A 21,479-nucleotide genomic window follows, 5' to 3' on the forward strand; every position below is an offset into this window, starting at 1 on the left:
AAGCTTTTGACACAATCAATCATAACATATTAATCAATTAATTGGATTGGTATGGGATCAGTGGTGTAGTATTGCACTGGGTGAAAAGTTATTTAAGTGACAGGAAACAATTTGTGATGTTGGGGGAATATTCATCGTCGTGCTTGGACATTGTTTGTGGCGTCCCTCAGGGGTCAATACTGGGTCCAAAATAATTTTTGCTTTATGTAAACGACATTTGTAAAGTATCAAAAATAATAAAATTTGTTTTATTCACAGATGACAGTAATATATTTTGTTCTGGTGGGAATTTAAAAGAGCTACTGGAGATTATTACTTCAGAAATGTGCAAATTAAAAAGGTGGTTTGATAGAAATAAATTATCATTAAATATTAATAAAATGAATGCATGCTGTTTGGTAACTGTAAAAGGAGTGCACACATCCAGATACAGGTAGATGGTGTGGACATAGAAAGGGTTAATGAAAACAAGTTTCTTGGGGTGATAATAGATGACAAAATATACTTTTTTGGAATTCTCATATAAATCATCTACACAATAAACTTTCAAGAAGCATTTCAGTACTGAATAATGCAAATTAATAATTTAGAATGTTCTATTCTTTATTGTGCTCTGTAATTACCATATTTAAATTATTGTGCAGAGGTTTGGGGCAATACTTATAAAAGCAGACTAGCATCACTATCTATGTTACAAAAAAAGCCATAAGGATAATTCATAATACTGGTTGTAGAGACCACACAAATTATTTTTTATTATAAATGATAAATTATTAAATTAATAATTTTTTTAAATCAAAGATATTGAAATTCACAGATCTGGTTCATTTTCAAACGGCACAAATAATGTATAAAGCAAAATACAACCTACTCCCTGAAAATATTGAAAAACTGTTTTTTAATCGAGAAGGGAGATATCATTTCAGGGGGGAGTTCAACTTAAACCATCTTTGTGTCCGTACAAATTTAAAAAGTTTTTGTATTTCTGTATGTGGAGTGAAGTTGTGGAATGGATTAAGTTCAGTGATCAAGCAATATCCAAGCATGACCCAGTCTTGGGGAGGAAGAAGGGTTTTGACTAAGGGGTCACACAGATTATTTATTTATTTATTTTTACATTATTTATTCTTTATGGTGGATATTTACATATGAAAATATGTATGTTTTCTTTGCAATTGTTTTATTTTATTTTATTATTTAATTTTTTTGGTGTGTGGGAATAAACAAATATACGTAGTAATTGTAAATAATATATTAAGATAGGATTAAGATGATATAATTATGAAGCCAATTTGATGATTATTAACTAGAGATGGAGAAGGGGTAGGATTAAATAAGCTTATGCTTCTTCCTACTCCCTTTCGGACATGTTAATATTAATATTGTTTTGTTTCTTGTTTATTGTATTATTAGTACATGTTCAAAATAAATAAAGTTTTTCATTCATTCATATTTGAGCTGTAATGTTGTTGAAATCATACAGTAATTTTAGGGTTTGTTGGCATAACATCGTCAAGTTTAAAATTGGCTATAACAAAGAAAATGTAAGTGATTTTTATCACAGTAAAAGCAAGTTAACATTCATATTGTTATGTCTGAGTAGTTTAATGTTTACGGATTGGTCTCATTCACTTCCATTATAAGTCCTCATTGTAAACAAATGTTTACTTTTCTTATAGAAAAGGTGGTACAAGTCAAAATAAAAATGTTTGTGGTAATCAACATTATGCCACAAATGCTGTCGATTGAGCTTAACTTGTATTGATCCCAGAATATTCCTTTTAAGGCCCCTTGTTGAATATGTTATATATATATATATATATATCATTTTGTGCTATTATGCATATTTGAGTTGTACTGGTTTCAATTAACTACTGCTGTGGCTTTCTATCGATGCATTGTGTGTTTACATGTGAACGTTTTTAGGGGAAGTTCACAACAGCGAGTGATGTGTGGGCATTTGGAGTAACTCTCTGGGAGATCTTCACTTTATGTAAAGAGCAGCCCTACAGCCTGCTGTCTGATGAACAGGTCATTGAGAACACGGGAGAGTTCTTCAGAAACCAGGGAAGACCGGTACATACACAAACCAAATTTACCATCATGCCATTATATAGTAAGGTTGAGTTCATTTGTTTACAACTGGACTGGAAATTTCTTTGGATTAAAGTGAAAACAAAGCCACTTGGGCTGGTGGCTAGTGAAAATATTTTTGGTATTTAAAGGAATAATCTTAAATCTAACTTTGGGTTACGTGTACAATGACACAAAATAGCTTGATTTGAAGTTAATTGAAGAGAATTGAAAAAATCTCAAATTATTTTTTCCCTGGCAGTCAATAATGATTTGGACTTTTTATTTACGAGTCTTATGAACTACTTTTATTTCATTATGATTACATTCTCACTCTTTCTAGATTTTTCTCTCTGCCCCGCCGCTCTGCCCATCCTCTCTGTTTGAGCTGATGATGCTTTGCTGGAGTCGAGACATCACCGATCGGCCCTTTTTTCACAGTTTATATCAGGCCCTGCGAACTTTTGCGCCCCATTCATGACTGACACCTGCTCTACTTAACCTGGAGGAGAACTGTCTGGAAGTATTCAGACTGTGTTCAGTCAGTGAAGGTAGACATGGAAAATTATAGCCACAATGTAGCGTCATCAGAGCGTTAGAAATCCAGTGGAGAAGAAATCTACAGATAATGAGATTTTTCCAAAGGCATTCATTCATTTATTCATCTCCATTGGGACTCAAAGAGTTTCTTTCCAAACATAGACACTTGAGATTTTGTTTTGATTTCCTTTGAGTACAATTTTCTTTCTTGTCTTTATCATAAATGTGTTTTTGTCATTTTGTTGTTATATCCTGTGTTGAGAAGATCAGTGACTCCTGAGCCTACTGTATATTCTAGGCGTAAAGAACCAACTGGAGGAATTGTATTTGTCAGAACTGTGGTTGTGTATTGTTTAGCACTGCTGTCTTTGTTTATTCTATTTTATGTTTTTATTCAATGCAAAAAGTCATTTTCTTAATTAGTATTTGTCTTGCTTTCCAGTAAGTATATCCAAGCATCCTTAAAACAACATCAATTTACTTAAGAAGCAAAATGGCATAAAATATTCTTGACTTGTGTTCAGGAAAATCAAACAAAAATTAGTAAGGCTCACGCTTAAAAGAAGAAAAAACCATTTGCAAATGGGATACAAAAAAATCAACTTGTTTTCCCTTTGAATTCACTATTTATTTCTCTTAAATTGTGATATCATTTAATATTTACAGTGGCAAGAAAAAGTGTGTGAACCCTTTGGAATTAGATGGTTTTCTACATGAATTGGTCATAAAATGTGCTTTCATCTTTAGCAAAGTCACAAATATAGACAAACAAACAACACATCAGTCCACAAAACATTTTCCCAGTGGCGTTGTGGAGTGTCAAAGTGGTCTTTGGCAAACTTCTGGCGTGCTGGAATGTTTTGTTGGAAAGCAGCGGCTTCCTTCGTGGTGTCCTGTCACGGACCCCATGCCTGTTTTATGTTTTCCGTATAGTAGCCTCATGAACAGAGATGTTAACCAGTTCCAATGATTCCTTCAAGTCTTTAACTGTCAATCTAGGGTTCTTTTTTACATCATTGAGCATTCTGCGATGTACCCTTTGAGTCACCTTTACTAGACGGCCACTTCTAGGGAGAGTAGCCACAGTACTAAATTGTCTACATTTATAGACAGTTTGTCTAACTGATGAACATCTAAGCTCTTCGAGATCAATTTGTAACCCTTTCCAGCTTTATGCAAAGCAACAGTTCTTGACCGTAGGTCTTTTGAGATCTCTTTTTTTTTGTGTGCGTGTGGCAAGGTCCACGTCAGCAGATGCTTCTTGTGAATAGCAAGCTCAAAATGTTTAAGTCCTTTTTATAAGTCAAAGTAGGTCTAACCGTGCGTTCGCACCAGAGGCGGCGAGAATCGACCGGAAGTCGTTCATTTTCAATGACAGCCAGCGTCTCTCGGCAGCGAGTCTTGGGCGGTGTGGGCGTCAGATGAAAGTTCAAGTGCAGTCAACATTATGGTAATGAGCTGTGACGCTGTTCGGCGGCAACCTATTGGAATATAGAAGTGCTCCGCTCTAGCGAAGTCTAGAGAACACAACAGTGTAAACTTTGGTTCCCACCAAACATTAGTTCCGAAGATAAAATGGAGGAGAAACTAATTATTGCCGTGGCAGGTTTCCCAGTAATATATGATCAGTCCCTGTTTGCTTACAGGGATATAAAACAACCAAGACCACAGTTATTATTACAAATGTATTTTATTTTTATAACAAACAACTATAATTTTATTTACTTTCTGCCATCGATCAATTTCTTATTTTCACATTTTAAAGAGTTCATGAGGATATACGCTACTTGTGATAGGTCGGCAAAAAGTAAATGGTCGACATGTCTGGATGTTTAAATTGCAGCCCCTTTAAATATAGTTCACAAAACAAAGCATTCTGAACAAACGTTGCCGCCTATTTCAACTACATCAGAGCGTCCACGAGCCCTTGAGCGTCGAAGGCAGGGCAGCCAGAGCTAATTTTGATGCTCTCGCCTACTTCTGGTGTGAACGTACGGTAATCCACACCTCCAATCTCGTTTCATAAATTATGATGTATTCAGTAAGAACAATTTCTGGGATTTTAAGACAAATGTATACATAAATGCAGGTAATTCCAAAGGGTTCACATACTTTTTCTTGACACTGTATCTTGTTTTAAGGACATTTAGATATTTTTATTAGTAAAAAAAGACTTTTTTGATTAAGAGAGGGACCTTTTGCCATGTTTGTCCTATTTTTGTTCCTTATTTACCCCCACACTGGAGTTGTTATGCCTTGTTTATTCTGAATCTGTGGATAGTATGATATTAAGTGTTTTGCTTTCTGAATATGAATGTTATTTTACAGGTTCTTTGGATATAGCCAGGTTGGAGATTGCTCTGCCTGGATCTAGCAGAACTACTGTTATAGTTAGATTAAAAACCCTTTCAGAGGTGAGAGGACTGGGTTATAGAGCCAACAATGGACTGACGTGCAATCAAATGCACTGTTTCTTTCCCCCAACTTATAAAGGGCCACTTTAAAGTCAACATGAAATCAAAATTGACCATGTTTTCTTGGCCTTATTTTGCACAATTTATCATTCTATAGAAAAAGTTTGTCTGAATATGTATAGAAATGTAATAACTTGCTCGGTCTCTAAAAATAACTTTTTTTTTGGCTGATGTCATTTAGGTTATGTGGACCAGTGATTAATGTTAACCAATCGCCATATAGATATTTAGGCATAGTTTTAAGCTTTTGTTGTAGGTAATAATTATTTTGTAATCTTGTCTCTAGTTAATGCAGTAATTTAATGCCAGTTAATGTGATAAATATTACCACAATATAATCAAAAGATAAAAAAGCATAACCATTGGATGATTTTTTTTCTATTTTTTATTATTATTATTCTTGTTCAGTATTCTGTTTCAAAATATATCACATTTTGAAAGTAAAATGGGTTGCGAATGCATTTCATGTTGACTTTATTATTTGGCAAAAATGGCAATATTTCACCCCAACAGCCAGACAAACCGAATTCCAACTAAATTGCAAAGGAAAACTCTACAACTCCTCGATGATGGCATACAGTTCTACGATTGCATTGTTGTTGAATCTAGATGAATTAAGTCTGGCTGAGGATGAAATACTGGCCCAATTTGATATTGAAAGAGATCCAAAGAGATCCATTTGGTCCTGATCTCTGTAGAAGGCACATTATTACAGGGGAACATGTATGCCATGTTCAAATTATTCAAAGCACATTTTGACTTTCTCTGTTTTTACCCATTTTAATGTTTTATAAAACTGCTTAATGTCATAATATCTTTAGCAATAATTTTTAAAAGTTATACGAGACTTGCACCAAGAAAACACTCTTAAATCTTAAAATAATTTGGTGGACTACAATGTAACCAAGACCTGGTATTTCCTTCTTTTTCCATCAGCTTCTACTAGATTTGACAGCATTCCTTTTCCATAGTTTGTGTTTACTGTATTTCAGAAATTGTCTTAAAATGTACAGAAGTTTTATTGTTCGGCTGCTGAAAGGTTTCGGCTATGCAGGATGTTGGAAAATCCTCCAATAGCACTGGGATTTAGATTGAATGTTGGTGGATGGAAAACCATTAAACTTAACTTCCCAGAAGCCTTTGCTGAAGTGAGCCTGAAATCATTTCTGTTTTCATTTATCACAGTTTGCTTTTCACAACATATACTTTAGAGACCAAGAGGAGTGCGTGTGTGTGTTGGTGAATGAGTAACTTTGAGTGTGATTGTGCGTCTTTTTTTAAGTGAAATGAGCTTTAATCAAATAGCGCGCAAAACTCTTCATGTACATTGCATAAACTGAGTAGATACTGTATGTATAGTAATATATTGGGGACTAAGGAAGACTTGTTTTCTTTCATCTTTTTTCTTATTTTCCATATTAAATATCCATTTAGCTGTAACACGGGGCCTTCGGTGTGTCTTTTTACTTTAAACTTCTGTATGTCAGCAACTTGATGTGTGATCGAAGATTGTGAGCTTCAATAACAGGAAATGATGTAGATGTTTCTGTGCTTCACACCCTTTCTCTGTGTATGTACACTGAAAACCCTAAGTTCACTTTACTGATTGAGTATACTCTTTCCCTCAATTCAGTTGAGTAAGGACATCTTCAAAACTTGTGTAATTAAGTTCACTTAGCTTAGTGATCATATAGAATGAACTATACGTTAAGGTAACCAGATGCAAGTAGACTTAAATCAGATTTGCTATATAAATGTTTTTGTTTCCACTTCATTTTAATCAAATGGACTCAAATTTAGGTCATGCAATACACAGTTTAAATAAAGAAGATTATCATTGATTCTAGGTCAATCATTAAATAAACTTGTTTCTCCACAGAATTGCATAGACACATGTACTTCAGTTGGACATGCACAAGGAGAACTGAAATGCCGTTAACAGGGTCCAACTTGACCAAAGGGCACACAGATCACTCTCTAATCACACAAAACAACTATTTGCATTAAAACTGCATACATAAAATAGCTAAAACCTTTTTTAAATGCCCCCATATGTTCTCATTTTTTCAAGGATATATTATGAAATAATTAAGGAGCAAGCCATTATGGGTATTCCCCATAGCCTCAATTTTGTACTCAATGGTTCGAATTACTAATACTTAAAATCTTTGTTTTGGATTTTTAAGAAAAATAATTCAAGGAACTTATGAGACCAAAATGTGACATTTCAAGAAATGTTATGACAACTTGATTTTCCCAGTAATGACAGCATTACGATTTATGGTATACCATAAACTGTATTACTAATTTCCATCATTCTTGCTCCCAACAAAGCTAACACTGAATGTTTGACTCTGGAGCAGGTCACTACATGAGTAGATTATATATATAAATGTGTGCGTGTTTAAGGCTTGATGTCCTTTGAATGTGGAATTTTCATTCGCCAGAAAAGGTGGATATGACGAAATTTAGGGTCTTTCAATAAGGAGCTTAATAGAGTAGTTACATCATGTTTCTACAGCTTAACAAAAAGAATGTTAGAAAGGCTTTGACAGATGAAACATAAATCCAATAAATACACGATTACATGCATTGTCAAATGTTTTTTATGTGGTTATGGTATTTTTACAGGAAATTATATCTAATATACCCTTTAACATTATATAGAAAGCTACAAATCATTTATTTTCTGCCCTATTCTATGAATAGAACCACATACGATCATAAAAGGACATCGTTGTGTGCACTCTGTGGGGTTTTAAAGTTTGAAGCAGCAAAAATTGTTAACATCGTGTAAACTGCAGTGAATATTTAGGTTTATGCTAAGCTAAAATGCTATCTCTTGCCTTTACATGCATCCAGGGCTGGACTGGTAATCTGGCATACCGGGCATTTTCCGGTGGGCCGATGCTCTTTAGGGCCGATCAGGGGCGGACTGGCCATTTGGAGAACCAAACGGTCCGGTGGGTCGTCCGCGAAATGTGACGAATGGGCCGCATTAAGCTAAAATGAGCCACCGCTTATGCAGAATGGACCGCAGAACAGTGCCGCGATATGCAAAAAAGACAGCAGAACGGCGGCGCCGAAGAAAATTCAAGTTAGCGCTTACCTTTTTTTTCTCTAGTATGACCTTTGATATCAGGGCAAAGATGTACTGCAGAAATGGAAGCGCAGAGTAGTTCTAGCGGGAAGACTAGCAGCTGTACATCATCACATAATTAGCTGGGTAACTCCTAGCCAATCGCATGTAAGCCATTGCTTTATAAGTCTGCTCACAATCTATCACATTGCTGTTTCAGTGTGCTAACCGGCAACCTCCACCACACCACCACCACCAGTCGAGCCCCGTCCCGCACGGGGGTAGGCTCCTCGCCCCAGCCTCCTATCTCCGGCAGGATATGATGGTTCCAAGTACAACTCCCTCGGACTGCCAGACGGGGCCTACGCTAAAGAGAGACATTACTTTTCTGTTTTACATTCATCAAATAAATGGCATCTTAAACCTCACTCAAGCCTGAGTGGCTTCCCGATAGAAATGTTATTCTTAACGAGAACTTAAACCTAAAAAGTTACATTTACTTGAGTAGCAAAACAGCATAAGATGTTTAGAGATTTTTATGAGAATGTAATTTTACAGTGAAGTACATTTTCTTTATTTACTTGTTTCTAGTCAAAACAAGTGAACAAAATCGGCCAGTGCTGAAGAAGTAATCCCAAGTGTTTAGATTACATTACATACCTTGAGTAATCTAACAGAATACGTTAGAAATTACATTTTACAGAATACTTTTTTATAAGTAACCTTCCCAACCCTTGTCATAGTAGTAGGCTACTTTTTGTTATGGCTGTATTGTAAAAAGCTCTCTTGATGACACCGGTGACTGATTCAGTATTAACAAAGTCCTCACAAAAAGTACCATGTAGTACTGTGTTACTGAACATGGTTTTTACCATTTAAGTCCTTGATTAATATTCTACGTCCACAGTACTTTTTTGTAGAAGGGCCAAAAAAACGGATTAAACCCAATTAAGTGTGTGTGTGAGGTGGGACTCCCTATAATCTTTATAACCCACTCAGTTTATGATTATTTTGAAAAGCTCGCGCACCTCTGCTGTTACTAGAGAGATTCCAGCAGCGCCACGTGATCAGTCGGGAAAGGAAGAATGAAGAGAAAAAAACTGCCTGCTGGCGTCTGACGACACAGTTAAAAATGCAGGTAAACATATATTATATGATCGAGACGACGGTTTACACCTCTCACACATTTGTCTTCACGACGTACTCTGTCATTATAACACGGCGTTGATAATTAAAGTGCTTCATTTGATGGCTGTAATGTCAAGCAAACTGCTCGAGCTCCGAGGATAACAAAGACTGCATTATAAATCACATTTACTTTATTTCTGTAAACATTGTGCTTTTGATTCAACTTTGTCGTGATTTATGGGTACAAACCAGTTTGTTGATGTAAGATCGGCTTTTTGAAAGCAGTCGTTGTTAAGCCATGTACATGTATGTGTGCTACGGATTTGATCTGGCTTTCATTCTGATGCTTGCTGGAAATTTTGTGTAAATGCACTTTTATTTTTTTTAACCCATGTTGATTAAAAGCAGCTGCCTGCATCATTGCAACTTGGTTGTAAGCTGTATTAGCTGTGTGTCGCTGCTACCTTTATACACACACACACTCTATCTATCTATCCATCCATCCACACCGGTGGCCAAAAGTTTGGAATAATGTACAGATTTTGCTCTTATGGAAAGAAATTGGTACTTTTATTCACAAAGTGGCATTCAGCTGATCATAATGTATAGTCAGGACATTAATAACATGATAAATTACTATTACAATTTGAATTTTTTTTCAGAACTTCTTAAACTGCTTCGAAGTGTTCTCATAAAATAATCCTCCACGTGCAGCAATGACAGATTTGCATATCCTTGTTATTCCAGCTGTCAGTTTGTCCAGATACTCGGGTGACATTTCATCCCACACTTCCTGTAGCACTAGATGTGGTTGTCGGGCACTTTTCACGCACCTTACAGTCTAGCTGATCCCACAAAAGCTCAATGGGACTAAGATCCATAACACTCTTTTCCAATTATCTGTTGTCCAATGTCTGTGTTTCTTTGCCCACGCTAACCTTTTCTTTTAGTTTTTCTGCTTCAAAAGTGGCTTTTTCTTTGCAATTCTTCCCATAAGGCCTCCTGAGTCTTCTCTTTACTGTTGTACATGAAACTGGTGTTGAGCGGGTAGAATTCAATGAAGCTATCAGCGGAGGACATGTGAGGTGTCTATCTCAAACTAGAGACTGATATAGAGACCTGCACGGGATGGATTTTTCAGTCACACTCCTGCAAAAAATATATCTTATCTTCTCACGCTCCTGCCTGAAACTTTCACGTTTTGTTCAGCTCCCGCCCGGCAAAAGCCCCGCAGGTAAAGGTATGTGTGGATTTGCCTCTGCCTGCTCTTCTGATATCAGACAGTTTTTTAACTAACAAACACCACAGACATCATCATCTGAAAAAGAGGATGAAGCCTCAGTAAAAACTTCCTCAGGCTTGAGGCAGCTGCAGTCCGCATCTGAATGATTATCTGACCCAGGTAGACTACTCCGGTTAAGTCCATAGCAGTTATTTAGGCTGAAGACAGTACCAACTACAAATATATAAAATTACAGCTAATTCGTGAATTAATTAAGCAATATGTATTTAAAAAATGTACGTCTTCTGTTAAAGTAGCTCTTTTAATATGAGATGATAGCTTATATTATCAATATTATTCTCAGTTAAATATAACTATAGGTCTGCTCATCTGCAACGTTCTAACATTGACAAAAGCAACATAGTTAAGTGTAGAAGTCAAGCCCCAGATGCTGTTTTGGATATTTCTTTTAAACTTAAGAGAATTGGAATGTATTTGTAGTACATCGAGATTACAAAAATGTATGTATTTATATTAAACATGTTGTATTTTGAAGATTAAAATTGGTTTATATTAAGTGAGATCACACTTTATTTTAGGTGTCGTTAAATACTATGTACTTCTCCAATGTCTTAATATGGAGCGCGCCTGAAAGAGTTAGGAATGAGCCACCGTCCTTGCGCTTGTAAATCGTTTTTTTAATTTTAATTGTTGTTGGTGCTCTTGTGCAATAGATGAATGACAATTGATTTATTTATAGATATTTTTAGATATTTCTATTTCACGGGAGTCCTGTGAATAGTTTTATTCTCTCGCAGCCCGCACACACACAAGTGTCTTACCGCCCGCCCCAGTACTCTTCTAGCACGCCACACACACTCTGTTGCGTCTGGTCCCGTGGGAGTGCAGGCCTTTACATCTGATGTACTTATCCTCTTGTTTAGTTGTACATCTGGCCTTCCACATCTCTTTCTGTCCTTGTTAGAGACAGTTGTTCTTTGTCTTTGAAGACTGTAGTGTACACCTTTGTATGAAATCTCCAGTTTTTTGGCTATTTCAAGCATTGTATAGCCTTCATTCCTCAAAACAATGATTGACTGATGAGTTTCTAGAGAAAGCTGTTTATTTTTTTGCCATTTTTGACCTAATATTGACCTCAAGACATGCCAGTCTATTGCATACTGCGGCAACACAAAAACAAACACAAAGACAATGTTAAGCTTCATTTAACGAACCAAATAGCTTTCAGCTGTGTTTGATATATTGGCTAGTGATTTTCTAGAACCAAATTAGCAATTTAGCATGAATTGTTGGAGGGATGGCTGCTGGAAATTGGGCCTGTCTAGATTTGATCAAAAATTACTTTTTTCAAATAGTATATTTGACTATAATTTGTGATCAGTTGAATGCCACTTTGGGAATTAAAGTACCAATTCCTGTCCGAAACAGAACAATTGTACATATTTATATATCCTTCTTTGTCCTTTTGCACTAAGAGTAACTCCTGCCTATCTTGCACATATTAAGCCTACCTCACTGCAATACTTGCAAGAGTAGACTAGACATAACTTGCACTACAGTAACTACCTAGAGTAATTACTGCCTCACACAACTCAATATGGGTGCCTGCAGACATCCTCATTTTTCTGCATTCATTATTTATTGTTATATTCAGTATGTGTACTTATTTATCATGCACATTGTTGATTCACTGTTGTATTTAGTATTGCACTTATTCATGTGTCTACCTGTGATAGTCTTGTAAGACATGTTACATGTTATGTTATGCATGCACTGTGGTGTCAAGAGACACTTTGTTTCATTGCTTTCCCTGCACGCAGAAGGAAATAACAATAAAATCCACTTGACTTGACGTGTAATATGACAACATGTACAGTGAAGGTAGCACAAAGTAATACCATTGTACTTTGATATATACCTTGATATTTGCACATCATGGTATTTACATTGTATTCCAATGTACTTCAAAGAATACCAGGTTATTCCTGTCATGGTCCAAAAACTTGGTAATAGCATGGTACTTTGCGTTGGGGTTTGTTCTGTAAGTCGTATAAATAACAAAAAAGCAAGTGAGGATTACATTTAAAGAAAGATGCCACAATCACACTTTAAGCAAAACATTTCACAAAAAGAGACTTGATAGAAATAGGAATAGTAGCGTAGTGGGCTAAAGCACATAACTGTTAATCAGAAGGTTGCTGGTTCTAGCCACCACCATTGTGTCCTTTAGCAAGACACTTAATCCAGGTTGCTCCGGGGGAATTGTCCCTGTAATAAGAGCACTGTAAGTCGCTTTGGATAAAAGCGTCTGCCAAATGCATAAATAGTTTTTTTAAATGTAAACTTTAGATTCATAAATGTTTAAGTATGTCTTAAAGTGATAGTTCACCTAAAAAATGAAAATTCTCACAATTTTCTCGCCCTCATGCCATCCCAGATGTGTATGACTTACTTTGGTCTGCTGCCTAAAGACAATGCTGCACGCCTCTGAACAAACAGCGAATTAGACACGAGCATTGAAAATATAATAAAATAATATAATACAATTTATTCAACTGAGCATCTTTGTGTCTAACAGCATTTCTTGTCATGTGCAACTCAGAGACATCTTACAGGTCACCCGCCTGTTGCAGGTAGATGAGCAAAATTACCCGCACATGAAATACATTTGGACTTTGAGCTTGTGAACTGGATTCAGCGTAGTTGCCTTTGGCGGATGGCGGGTGCTAGTTTCACACCCTGGCCACTGTTTAATATATTTGCTGACTTCCCAGATCCTTGGTATTTCCATTTCCTGATATTGTCGATCATCTTCAGTCAATTGAGTGTCGCAATCAGCATCAGGTTCTTTGTAAGATATAGTCAATCAATATAAGATTACATTGTCCTATTGCCCAGCCCTAAAGTCAACTGCTTGTGATGATGCATAATTTGCATCTTTGCAGGCTCCCGGTCGCAATTATTATGGTATAATGCCCTTAAAACAAAAAGAGATTAATAACACAGCGAAGCTGATGTGTTCTTGAATTGTTGCCTAGTTACAGTGGTAAACATCTGCTGCTTGTACTCACGTTGATGTAGGAAAGTGGTTCGGAACGAAATAATATAATGTGAACCGAGACCAGCGGGGGCAGGGATGAGGAAACGAACCCGGGTGTGATCCAAGCAATCGAACCAAGTGTGAAAGCACCTTTAGAGACAACGATGTGCCGCTAATCCCCACCCATTTTAGAATTCACGCAATGTGTTTGTATGGATTAAATTGAAAATGAAATGTTTTCAGTTGAACTTTTATCAAACAATGGTGTAGTTTTGTTTTTTACAAATTTGCGATTGTGATTTCGGTGCAATTTTCGTTTAGTCATGGAAATTAATTGGTTGAAAAGAGTGGGAACCCTGTCTTAGTCACATGGTTTTGACTCTGATTCACGGACAGTTTAGTCATACGCCACATAACTTTTTAAGAAAGAGGAATTAGCTACTTAATGGGAGGTTCCTGTTTGAATTAAACACCATTCATTGACTGTATGTGCCTGTTATGTTGATTTTCAGTACTGGAATGGGATGGGGACACTTCACATGTGCTGGTGTTTTGATTGAAGGCAGGAAGCAGGACGCTTGTGAAGGGTTGACAGACGAACTTTAAACGGTAAGAGCAATCATATAAAGCTGCATCTTTATTCCTTATGATTGATTCAAGTGCTGAGTAAAATAATCTTAATATTTATGTATTTGCTCTGAAAGGCTTTTATAGGGTGACTTTCTTTATAGGACAGACCAAAAGCCATTGTTGGGAAGAAGCCAATTTTCTTAATTCAAGAAGTAAAATACAGTAAAAATTTTGCTAAATCAATAATCAAGGTTTACATATAATATTTCTCTAAAAGTTTTATTGATGATGCAACAAACTAATTGTTGAATTACTGTTTTGAATAAATTAATTGAAATGTGCAGTTTCAACTGAGTCAAATGAATAACTCTAACACTGTTTTGCTCAAGTTTGAATCAGTTAATTTAAATGCCCTGAACTGTATTAAAATGACCAACTTTTACACAGTTTTTGATTAAATTAGCATTAATTCATTTAAATAGCCAGTTTGAAGTTATTCAAATTACCAACACTAATGCTGTTTGCTGAAGTTTGAATCAAGTCACTAAAATTAACTGATTCAAATGACCAACTCTAATGCTGTTTGCTGAAGTTTGAATCAAGTCACTAAAATTAACTGATTCAAATGACCAGCTCTAATGCTGTTTGCTGAAGTTTGAATCAATTAATTAAAATGGCCAGCTTGAAATGATTCAGATCACAAACTCAATGCCATTTTGAAGTTTGAATTGTCATCAAAACGGGCAGTTTTAACTAATTTAAATATGAAACTCTAATGGTGCGTTCAGTCGAGAGCGTCAAATCAACCGGAAGTCATTCATTTTCTTTGGCGGCCAGTGTCTCTTGGCGGCGAGAAGCGGCGCGTCTTGGGCGTTGTGGGCATCAGAGGAAAGTTCAAGTGTGGGCAACATTATGGTAATGAGCTTTGATGTGGTTTGGCAGCAACCTATTGGAGATAGAGTGCTCCGCTCTAGCAAAGTCTAGAAAACACAACATGTAAACGTTGGTTCCCACCAAACATTAGTTCCGAATACAAAATGGAGGAGAACTAATTATTGCCGTGGCGGGTTTTCCCGTAATATACGATCTGTCCCTGTTTGTTTACAGGGATATGTGTATCTTATTTTTATTTATTTTGGTAACAAACAACCATAATTTTAATTACTTTCTTCCATCAATTGATTTCTTACTTTCACATTTAAAAGATTTCATGAGGATATACTCATGAGGATATATTTGTTATTTGTCGGCAAAAAGATACCGGTCAACATGTCTGGATGTTTTGTGGTCCCTTTAAATATAGTTCACAAAACCAAGCATTCTGAACGAACGTTGCCACCTATTTCAACTACGTCAGAGCATCCACGAATCTTTGATAGCGTTGTTGGCAGGGCAGCCAGAGCAAATTTTGATGCTCTCGTCTCCTCTGGTCTGAACGCACGGTAACTGTTTTGCCGAAGTTTGAATCAATAAATTCAAATTGCCGATTTGAACTGATTCAAATCACTAACTATGATGCCATTTTTCTGACATTGAATCAATTCTTTGAAATGGGAAATTTTAACTTATTCAAATCACCAACTCTAATGCTGCTTTGCTGAAGTTTGAATCCGTTAATTGAAATGGCCAGTTTGAACAGATTTAAATGACCAACTCTAACATAATTTTGCTGAAGTTTGAATCAATAAATTGTAATAGCCAGTTTGAACTGATCCAAATGACCAATTGTAATGCTATTTATTGCTGAAGTTTAAATCAATTCATTGAAATGGCTAGTTTGAACTAATTCAAATGACCAACTCTAATGCTGCTTTGCTAATGTTTGAGTCAATGCAGTGAAATGGACCTTCTGAACTGATTCAAATGACTAACTCTAATGCTGATGGTTGAATCATAATGCTTCAAAAAATGAGTCTTAATACTCTCATACTCACAAGTTGTGAGACTAGAAATAATCGTGAAATGATTCTAATGGCATGATATTTTGTAAACTTTGGAAATGGTAAAATGAAAAGTACATTCAATTCATCACAATAGTCAATGTTGCTACATTTTATATAGTCAGCAAATCAACACAAATATATAGTGAATATTCAATATATCATTCATCCCTAATGATTACCATAAATGTGTGTCCTGTCAAATAATTTTCTGTTGATTTCTATTTTTAAAGACAAGTCTTCTCGCCATCATGAAGTTAAACGAGAGAAGTGTGGCGCATTACGCCACGTGCAACTCTCCTCCAGACAAGACGGGCTTCCTCTTTAAGAAAGGGGAACGGAACACAGCATACCACCGTCGCTGGTTCATTCTGAAGGGCAACATGCTCTTCTACTTCGAGGACAAGGAAAGTCGAGAGCCGATCGGAGTCATCGTCCTCGAGGGGTGTACAGTGGAACTCTGCGAGTCTGAATCCGAAGAGTTCGCTTTCGCAATTAAATTTGACTGCACCAAAGCAAGGATGTACAAGATGGCCGCAGAGAGCCAGGCTGCTATGGAGTCTTGGGTCAAAGCTCTGTCACGAGCGAGTTTCGATTACATGCGGCTGGTCGTGAATGAGTTGGAGAGGCAGCTGGAGGAGGTACAAGAAGCAAGATCTTCACAGGGGAAAAATAGGGCAAAGAAACACCAGCCACAAATGCTGGGAGGAGCAACGACAGGCTTCCAAATTGCTGCTCCATCCATCCAGAATGCTGCCATAACAGGTCCTTCACAACTTGGTGGACAAATGGAAGAGGGGTTGTCTGCTTTAGGGAGTTCTACTAGGGAGAACGGGGTGTCTTGGAGCAAGCCCACCAGTATGGCTGATGGTGTCAGCGAGGGTTGCATCTGGGATGGGGACTGCAGTGGGAGAGGCGATGGAGTCAGACCACCTCCGGTTCCTCCGCGGAGGAAGACCAACGGCGGGTCACTGGAGAGCCCAGTTTCACCCGGCACAGAGTGTTTCTCCAAACTACATGAATGGTATGGTAAAGAGGTGGCTGAACTTCGAATAGAGTGGCTTAAGAGCCACTCTGGAGCTACTAGAGTGGCTTCAGATGCACCCAAGCCTTGAAAGTGGAGGGCAACATCTGCAAGAGACCTGACCCAAAATATCAAATCCCACACATAATGGTGGGTTTAACACCCACAGTTGTTTAATACCCTTTCTGGGAATATAGATGTATCAGAATCACTTGTTCCCTGTTATAGGTGGACAGATTGTTTTTGGATATTTTAAACAAGACCAAGCTATTTTTTTTAAAGGAATGGTTTTGGCACAAATTCAAAATCTGCCAGTTACTTACCCTCATGATGTTCCAAACCCATATAACTTACTTTCTTCTGTGGAAAACACACTCACACACACACACACACACACACACACACACACACACACACATATTGTTTTGTTTTATTATGGAGCTGTCCAGCTTAAAAAGAGCACTATAAAAGTTGCCCTATATTCCAAGTCATATTATGGCTTTGTGTGATTCATTTAGTTTTTTGCTCAGTAGACACAGTCCCCGTTATAAAAATACAGCACACTGGACATTTTACAGTTTTTCCGTGTTCCACGAAAGAAGGAAAGTCTATATGGGTTTGGAAAAACATGAGAGTGAGTAAAGGATGACAGAATTCTTCCTTTAAATCCTTGCACTTAACTTTATTTTGGGATTTTCCTAACCTCATGTTGAAGTGTCATTATGTTACTTGTCATTTCCTTTTCATTTTTGTTTTATTTAATTTTATTTTCCACTACAACATTGGGAGTTTCCTTTTCATTCTTGATAAAAAGAACATCCATGTTTTCGGTATCAAAAACACCATGAATGTTACATTAAAGGAATATTCCGGGTTCAATACAAGTTAAGCCCAGTCAACAGCATTTGAGGCATAATGTTAATTACAACAACAACAACAAAAAATTGACTCGTCACTCTTTTAAAAAATACAAAAACCTTGGTTACAATTAGGCTAAAATATAGCCATGAGGTAAACAATATGTGTGTTAACTAGGGGTGGGTAAAAATATACATTTCCTGATGCATCCTGATCTTCATTTGTACGATCTCGATATCGATTCTTCAATCCCAAGATCGATCTTTTACTCTAGGCGCAACCCTCCATTACAGTGAGAGGAAATCACTCGGATTTGCTACCAAATTTCTCACTATTTGACTATATATATATATATATATATATATATATATATATATATATATACACACAGTACTGTGCAAAAGTTTTAGGCACTTGCAAAAAAAATTGCATAGTGAGATTGTCTTCAAAAATAATGACATAAATAGTTTTCATTTATCAGTTAACATCATACAAAGTCCATTAAACATAAAAAAGGCTAAATCAATATTTGGTGTGACCACATTTGCCTTCAAAACAGCACCAATACTCCTAGGTACACCTGGACACAGTTTTTCTTGGTTGTTGGCAGATAGGATGTTCCAAGCTTCTTGGAGAATTCGCCACAGTTCTTCTATATATTTAGGCCTTCTCAATTGCTTCTGTCTCTTCTTGTAATCCCAGACTGACTCAGTGTTCAGTGGGGGGCTCTGTGAGGGCCATGCCATCTGTTGCAGGGCTCCTTGTTCTTCTATTCTAGTCAGTTAGCAGAATGAATGGTTGGGAGTCTAAAATGTATAATTCCTATTGACACACAAAATGTAATAATAGCACAGATGAGACAAATCCATTTGAGTCATCTCATGCCCTAATTTAAAGCTGCTGTTTACAGAAATACCGGGTTTCCTCAGAGACGGTAAAAGTACCGGTTTTTAGTGTTCAACAAAACAATGTAAAATGTACAAATTATGCAACTAAACAAACAACTAATCAAATATATGCAATATAATGTGATATTTATTGATTAAATTGATTTGTTTATTTTTATTTAGCTAAAATGATGAAAAACGAATCAAATATAATTAGTAATATTCATATTTCCATATTGTAGGGGATAAAAAGTCCCCTGTATCATTAACAGCATTAGCTGGGAGAGAATGTCTTTCATATAATGGCAGCCATATCACTTGCCTGGTTGCCCACTAATGCTAAGCAGGGTTGAGCCTGGCCAGTACCTGGATGGGAGTTGATTGGCCCCTATCTATCATGGCCTTGTATTAATCTCCATCCCTGAATTGGCTACATCACTCTACTCTCTCCTCCCCACCAATAGCTGGTGTGTTGTGGGCGTTCTGGCGCACTATGTCTGCTGTCGCATCATCATCCCTATGCTATGTAAAGTGCTTTGAGTGCCTAGAAAAGCGCTACATAAATGTAAGGAATTATTATTATTATTGTATGTAAGCAAAAGGAACAATCAAACTGAAAAATATCCATATGACTCAATATCAAATCGGAATCGAATCGGGAAATTTGTACACAGCCCTAATGTTAACCAGGGTCAAAAATGTCACCAAAAATGCCCCCGAAATTCCAAAAGTTATACATATGGCATAAAAATTTTGATTTCGTTGTTAGGGTAAGCGGTAATAAATATTCAATCTTCCCAATTTGTATTTATGAATTGATTAAATTGATGTATTTGACATAAATGAATGAGACACAGTTTATGTTTTAAATGGTGATAAAAAAATATGCCCTCATAAAGGTAAAAAAATGCCTCTTAATGCAAGTTAATGGTGTTAACAATATTTTAGTGTGATATTATCGCTTGCTAACCTGTTCTGTGTATATCTGTGTGAAGTTATATTCTGTTTAAAGTTATATATATATATATACCTTTTCTGTATAGTTATAAGTTATTAAATTATTATTTTACAACTTGTACGACGACGAAATGCCATAAACACTGTATTATGTCTAGAGCAGTAGTCTGCTGCAAAAATGACAATTTAAACAACTTTACAGCAGTTAATAATTAATCTAAGTGCTTTTATTAAATTATAAACTTCACCTTTTTGCCTTTAACCCTCCAAAAATTGACCCCACTCACTGTAACCTTGATTTGTGCTTTTCTTTTTTTTCTTTCTTTTTTTTTTTTATTTAAGAAAAGGTGAAATGAGTCGAAAGTTTTTTTTTTTATGGTAATCAACATTGTCACAAATGCTGTGGATTGAGCTAACTTGTATTGAACCCGGAATATTCCTTTAAGATGCCAAAGCTGGTCTATGGCAAATGTAATAAAAATAAAAAAAATATTTCATAAAATAAAAAATAATAACAAAAAAAATTAAAAAAAACATTTTGAATTTCAGCACAAAAATTTGCAATATTAATAACATTTTAAGCAAATGTCTTGGTGTAATTAAAGAAAATTCAATCAAACCTGCCAATTCATAAATGTCAAAATTGATTTTAATTTTAAAGTATGTAATATTGTCTGAGACAATGGACCTAACTAGCCAGCTAACATATTATCTACCTACGGTAGATAGATCGTTTTCTTTTTCTGAGCAGCTGCAATATACAATGCTATTAATTTTCAGGCAAAGTTTGCTGTGCTAAAACTTATATTATTGTCCTTGCCAATAAGTCAATGCTTTGCCTTGCTTTATAAAACTGACCATCATCCTGTGACCAACTTTTAATACATTGTAGAAGATACACAGACAGATCGGATTAATGGCTTTTTGTAAAAATGCTTTGAGGTTTTTAATGGTCAGGATTCATGATGAACTGGTACGATTTAAACTAGGACATTCTGTGCAATCCTACAATCATGTTTTGGGAGATATTAGACACTAAGTGGCATCCTATACAGGCCAAGTACCTTCACATACAGTACGCAGTACCTTCTGGTTATTTATAAAACAGGTAGATGCCATAATAAAAGTAGCATGCTAAAGCAAATAAGATGGTTTTCATATTAACAGTTTTTGTATTAACAATATTGTGTTGATTGTTTAATTACACAAGTTTACTATAGTGTGTATTCAGTAATTCTACTGACTGACTGTAATGGCCACCTCTGAATATTTGGTAAATACAGGCATTTCAATTAAATATGGTAAAATATATAAGACTGAATTTGAAGAAAAATAAATAAATAAGAATGTTACTACCAAATTGTTTTCAGACCAGTCAAATGAAAATGAAATTTTTTAAATAATCTTTTTTTTTATTATTTTTTTTTTTTACTAAGTCTGTTGAACTTTCCCTGTTCCGCCACAAGATGTCTCAAAATGATTGTGTATTGTGAAGGAGTTTATTTTTTCATATCAGTGAGATATTGACTTATTACTAAGGGTTCATTCAAAGAACCTCATGTCGTTTTAAAACGATACTTTATATTTAAATCGTACACGTTTCATTTAATTAATTACAAATGTCAAGTTGCATTGCATTTGTGTTCGGTTTCATCTGAAGTTTCCA

The 21,479-nt window shown here is 36.0% G+C and overlaps 2 protein-coding genes across 2 annotated transcripts in view; both read left to right on the top strand.

Moving 5' to 3' along the window:
- ddr2l (discoidin domain receptor family, member 2, like) overlaps positions 1-6,226 on the top strand; it is a 59,831-nt gene extending 53,605 nt beyond the window's left edge. The window contains exons 16-17 of the mRNA XM_052110724.1: positions 1,927-2,076; positions 2,417-6,226. Of these exons, the coding sequence (XP_051966684.1) occupies positions 1,927-2,076; positions 2,417-2,554 (288 nt within the window). The 3' untranslated portion in view covers positions 2,555-6,226. The remainder of the gene's footprint in view (positions 1-1,926; positions 2,077-2,416) is intronic.
- A 3,030-nt stretch (positions 6,227-9,256) lies between these two features.
- On the top strand, positions 9,257-21,165 carry LOC127632190 (sesquipedalian-1-like). Its single transcript, XM_052110786.1, has 3 exons — positions 9,257-9,304; positions 14,090-14,186; positions 16,321-21,165. Exon 3 carries the CDS (start codon positions 16,339-16,341, stop codon positions 17,200-17,202), a length of 864 nt encoding a protein of 287 aa, XP_051966746.1. The 5' UTR covers positions 9,257-9,304; positions 14,090-14,186; positions 16,321-16,338; the 3' UTR covers positions 17,203-21,165.
- The last annotated feature ends 314 nt before the right edge of the window (positions 21,166-21,479 follow it).

Source organism: Xyrauchen texanus, chromosome 3 (assembly GCF_025860055.1).
Source record: "Xyrauchen texanus isolate HMW12.3.18 chromosome 3, RBS_HiC_50CHRs, whole genome shotgun sequence".
NCBI classification, from domain to species: Eukaryota; Metazoa; Chordata; class Actinopteri; order Cypriniformes; family Catostomidae; genus Xyrauchen; species Xyrauchen texanus.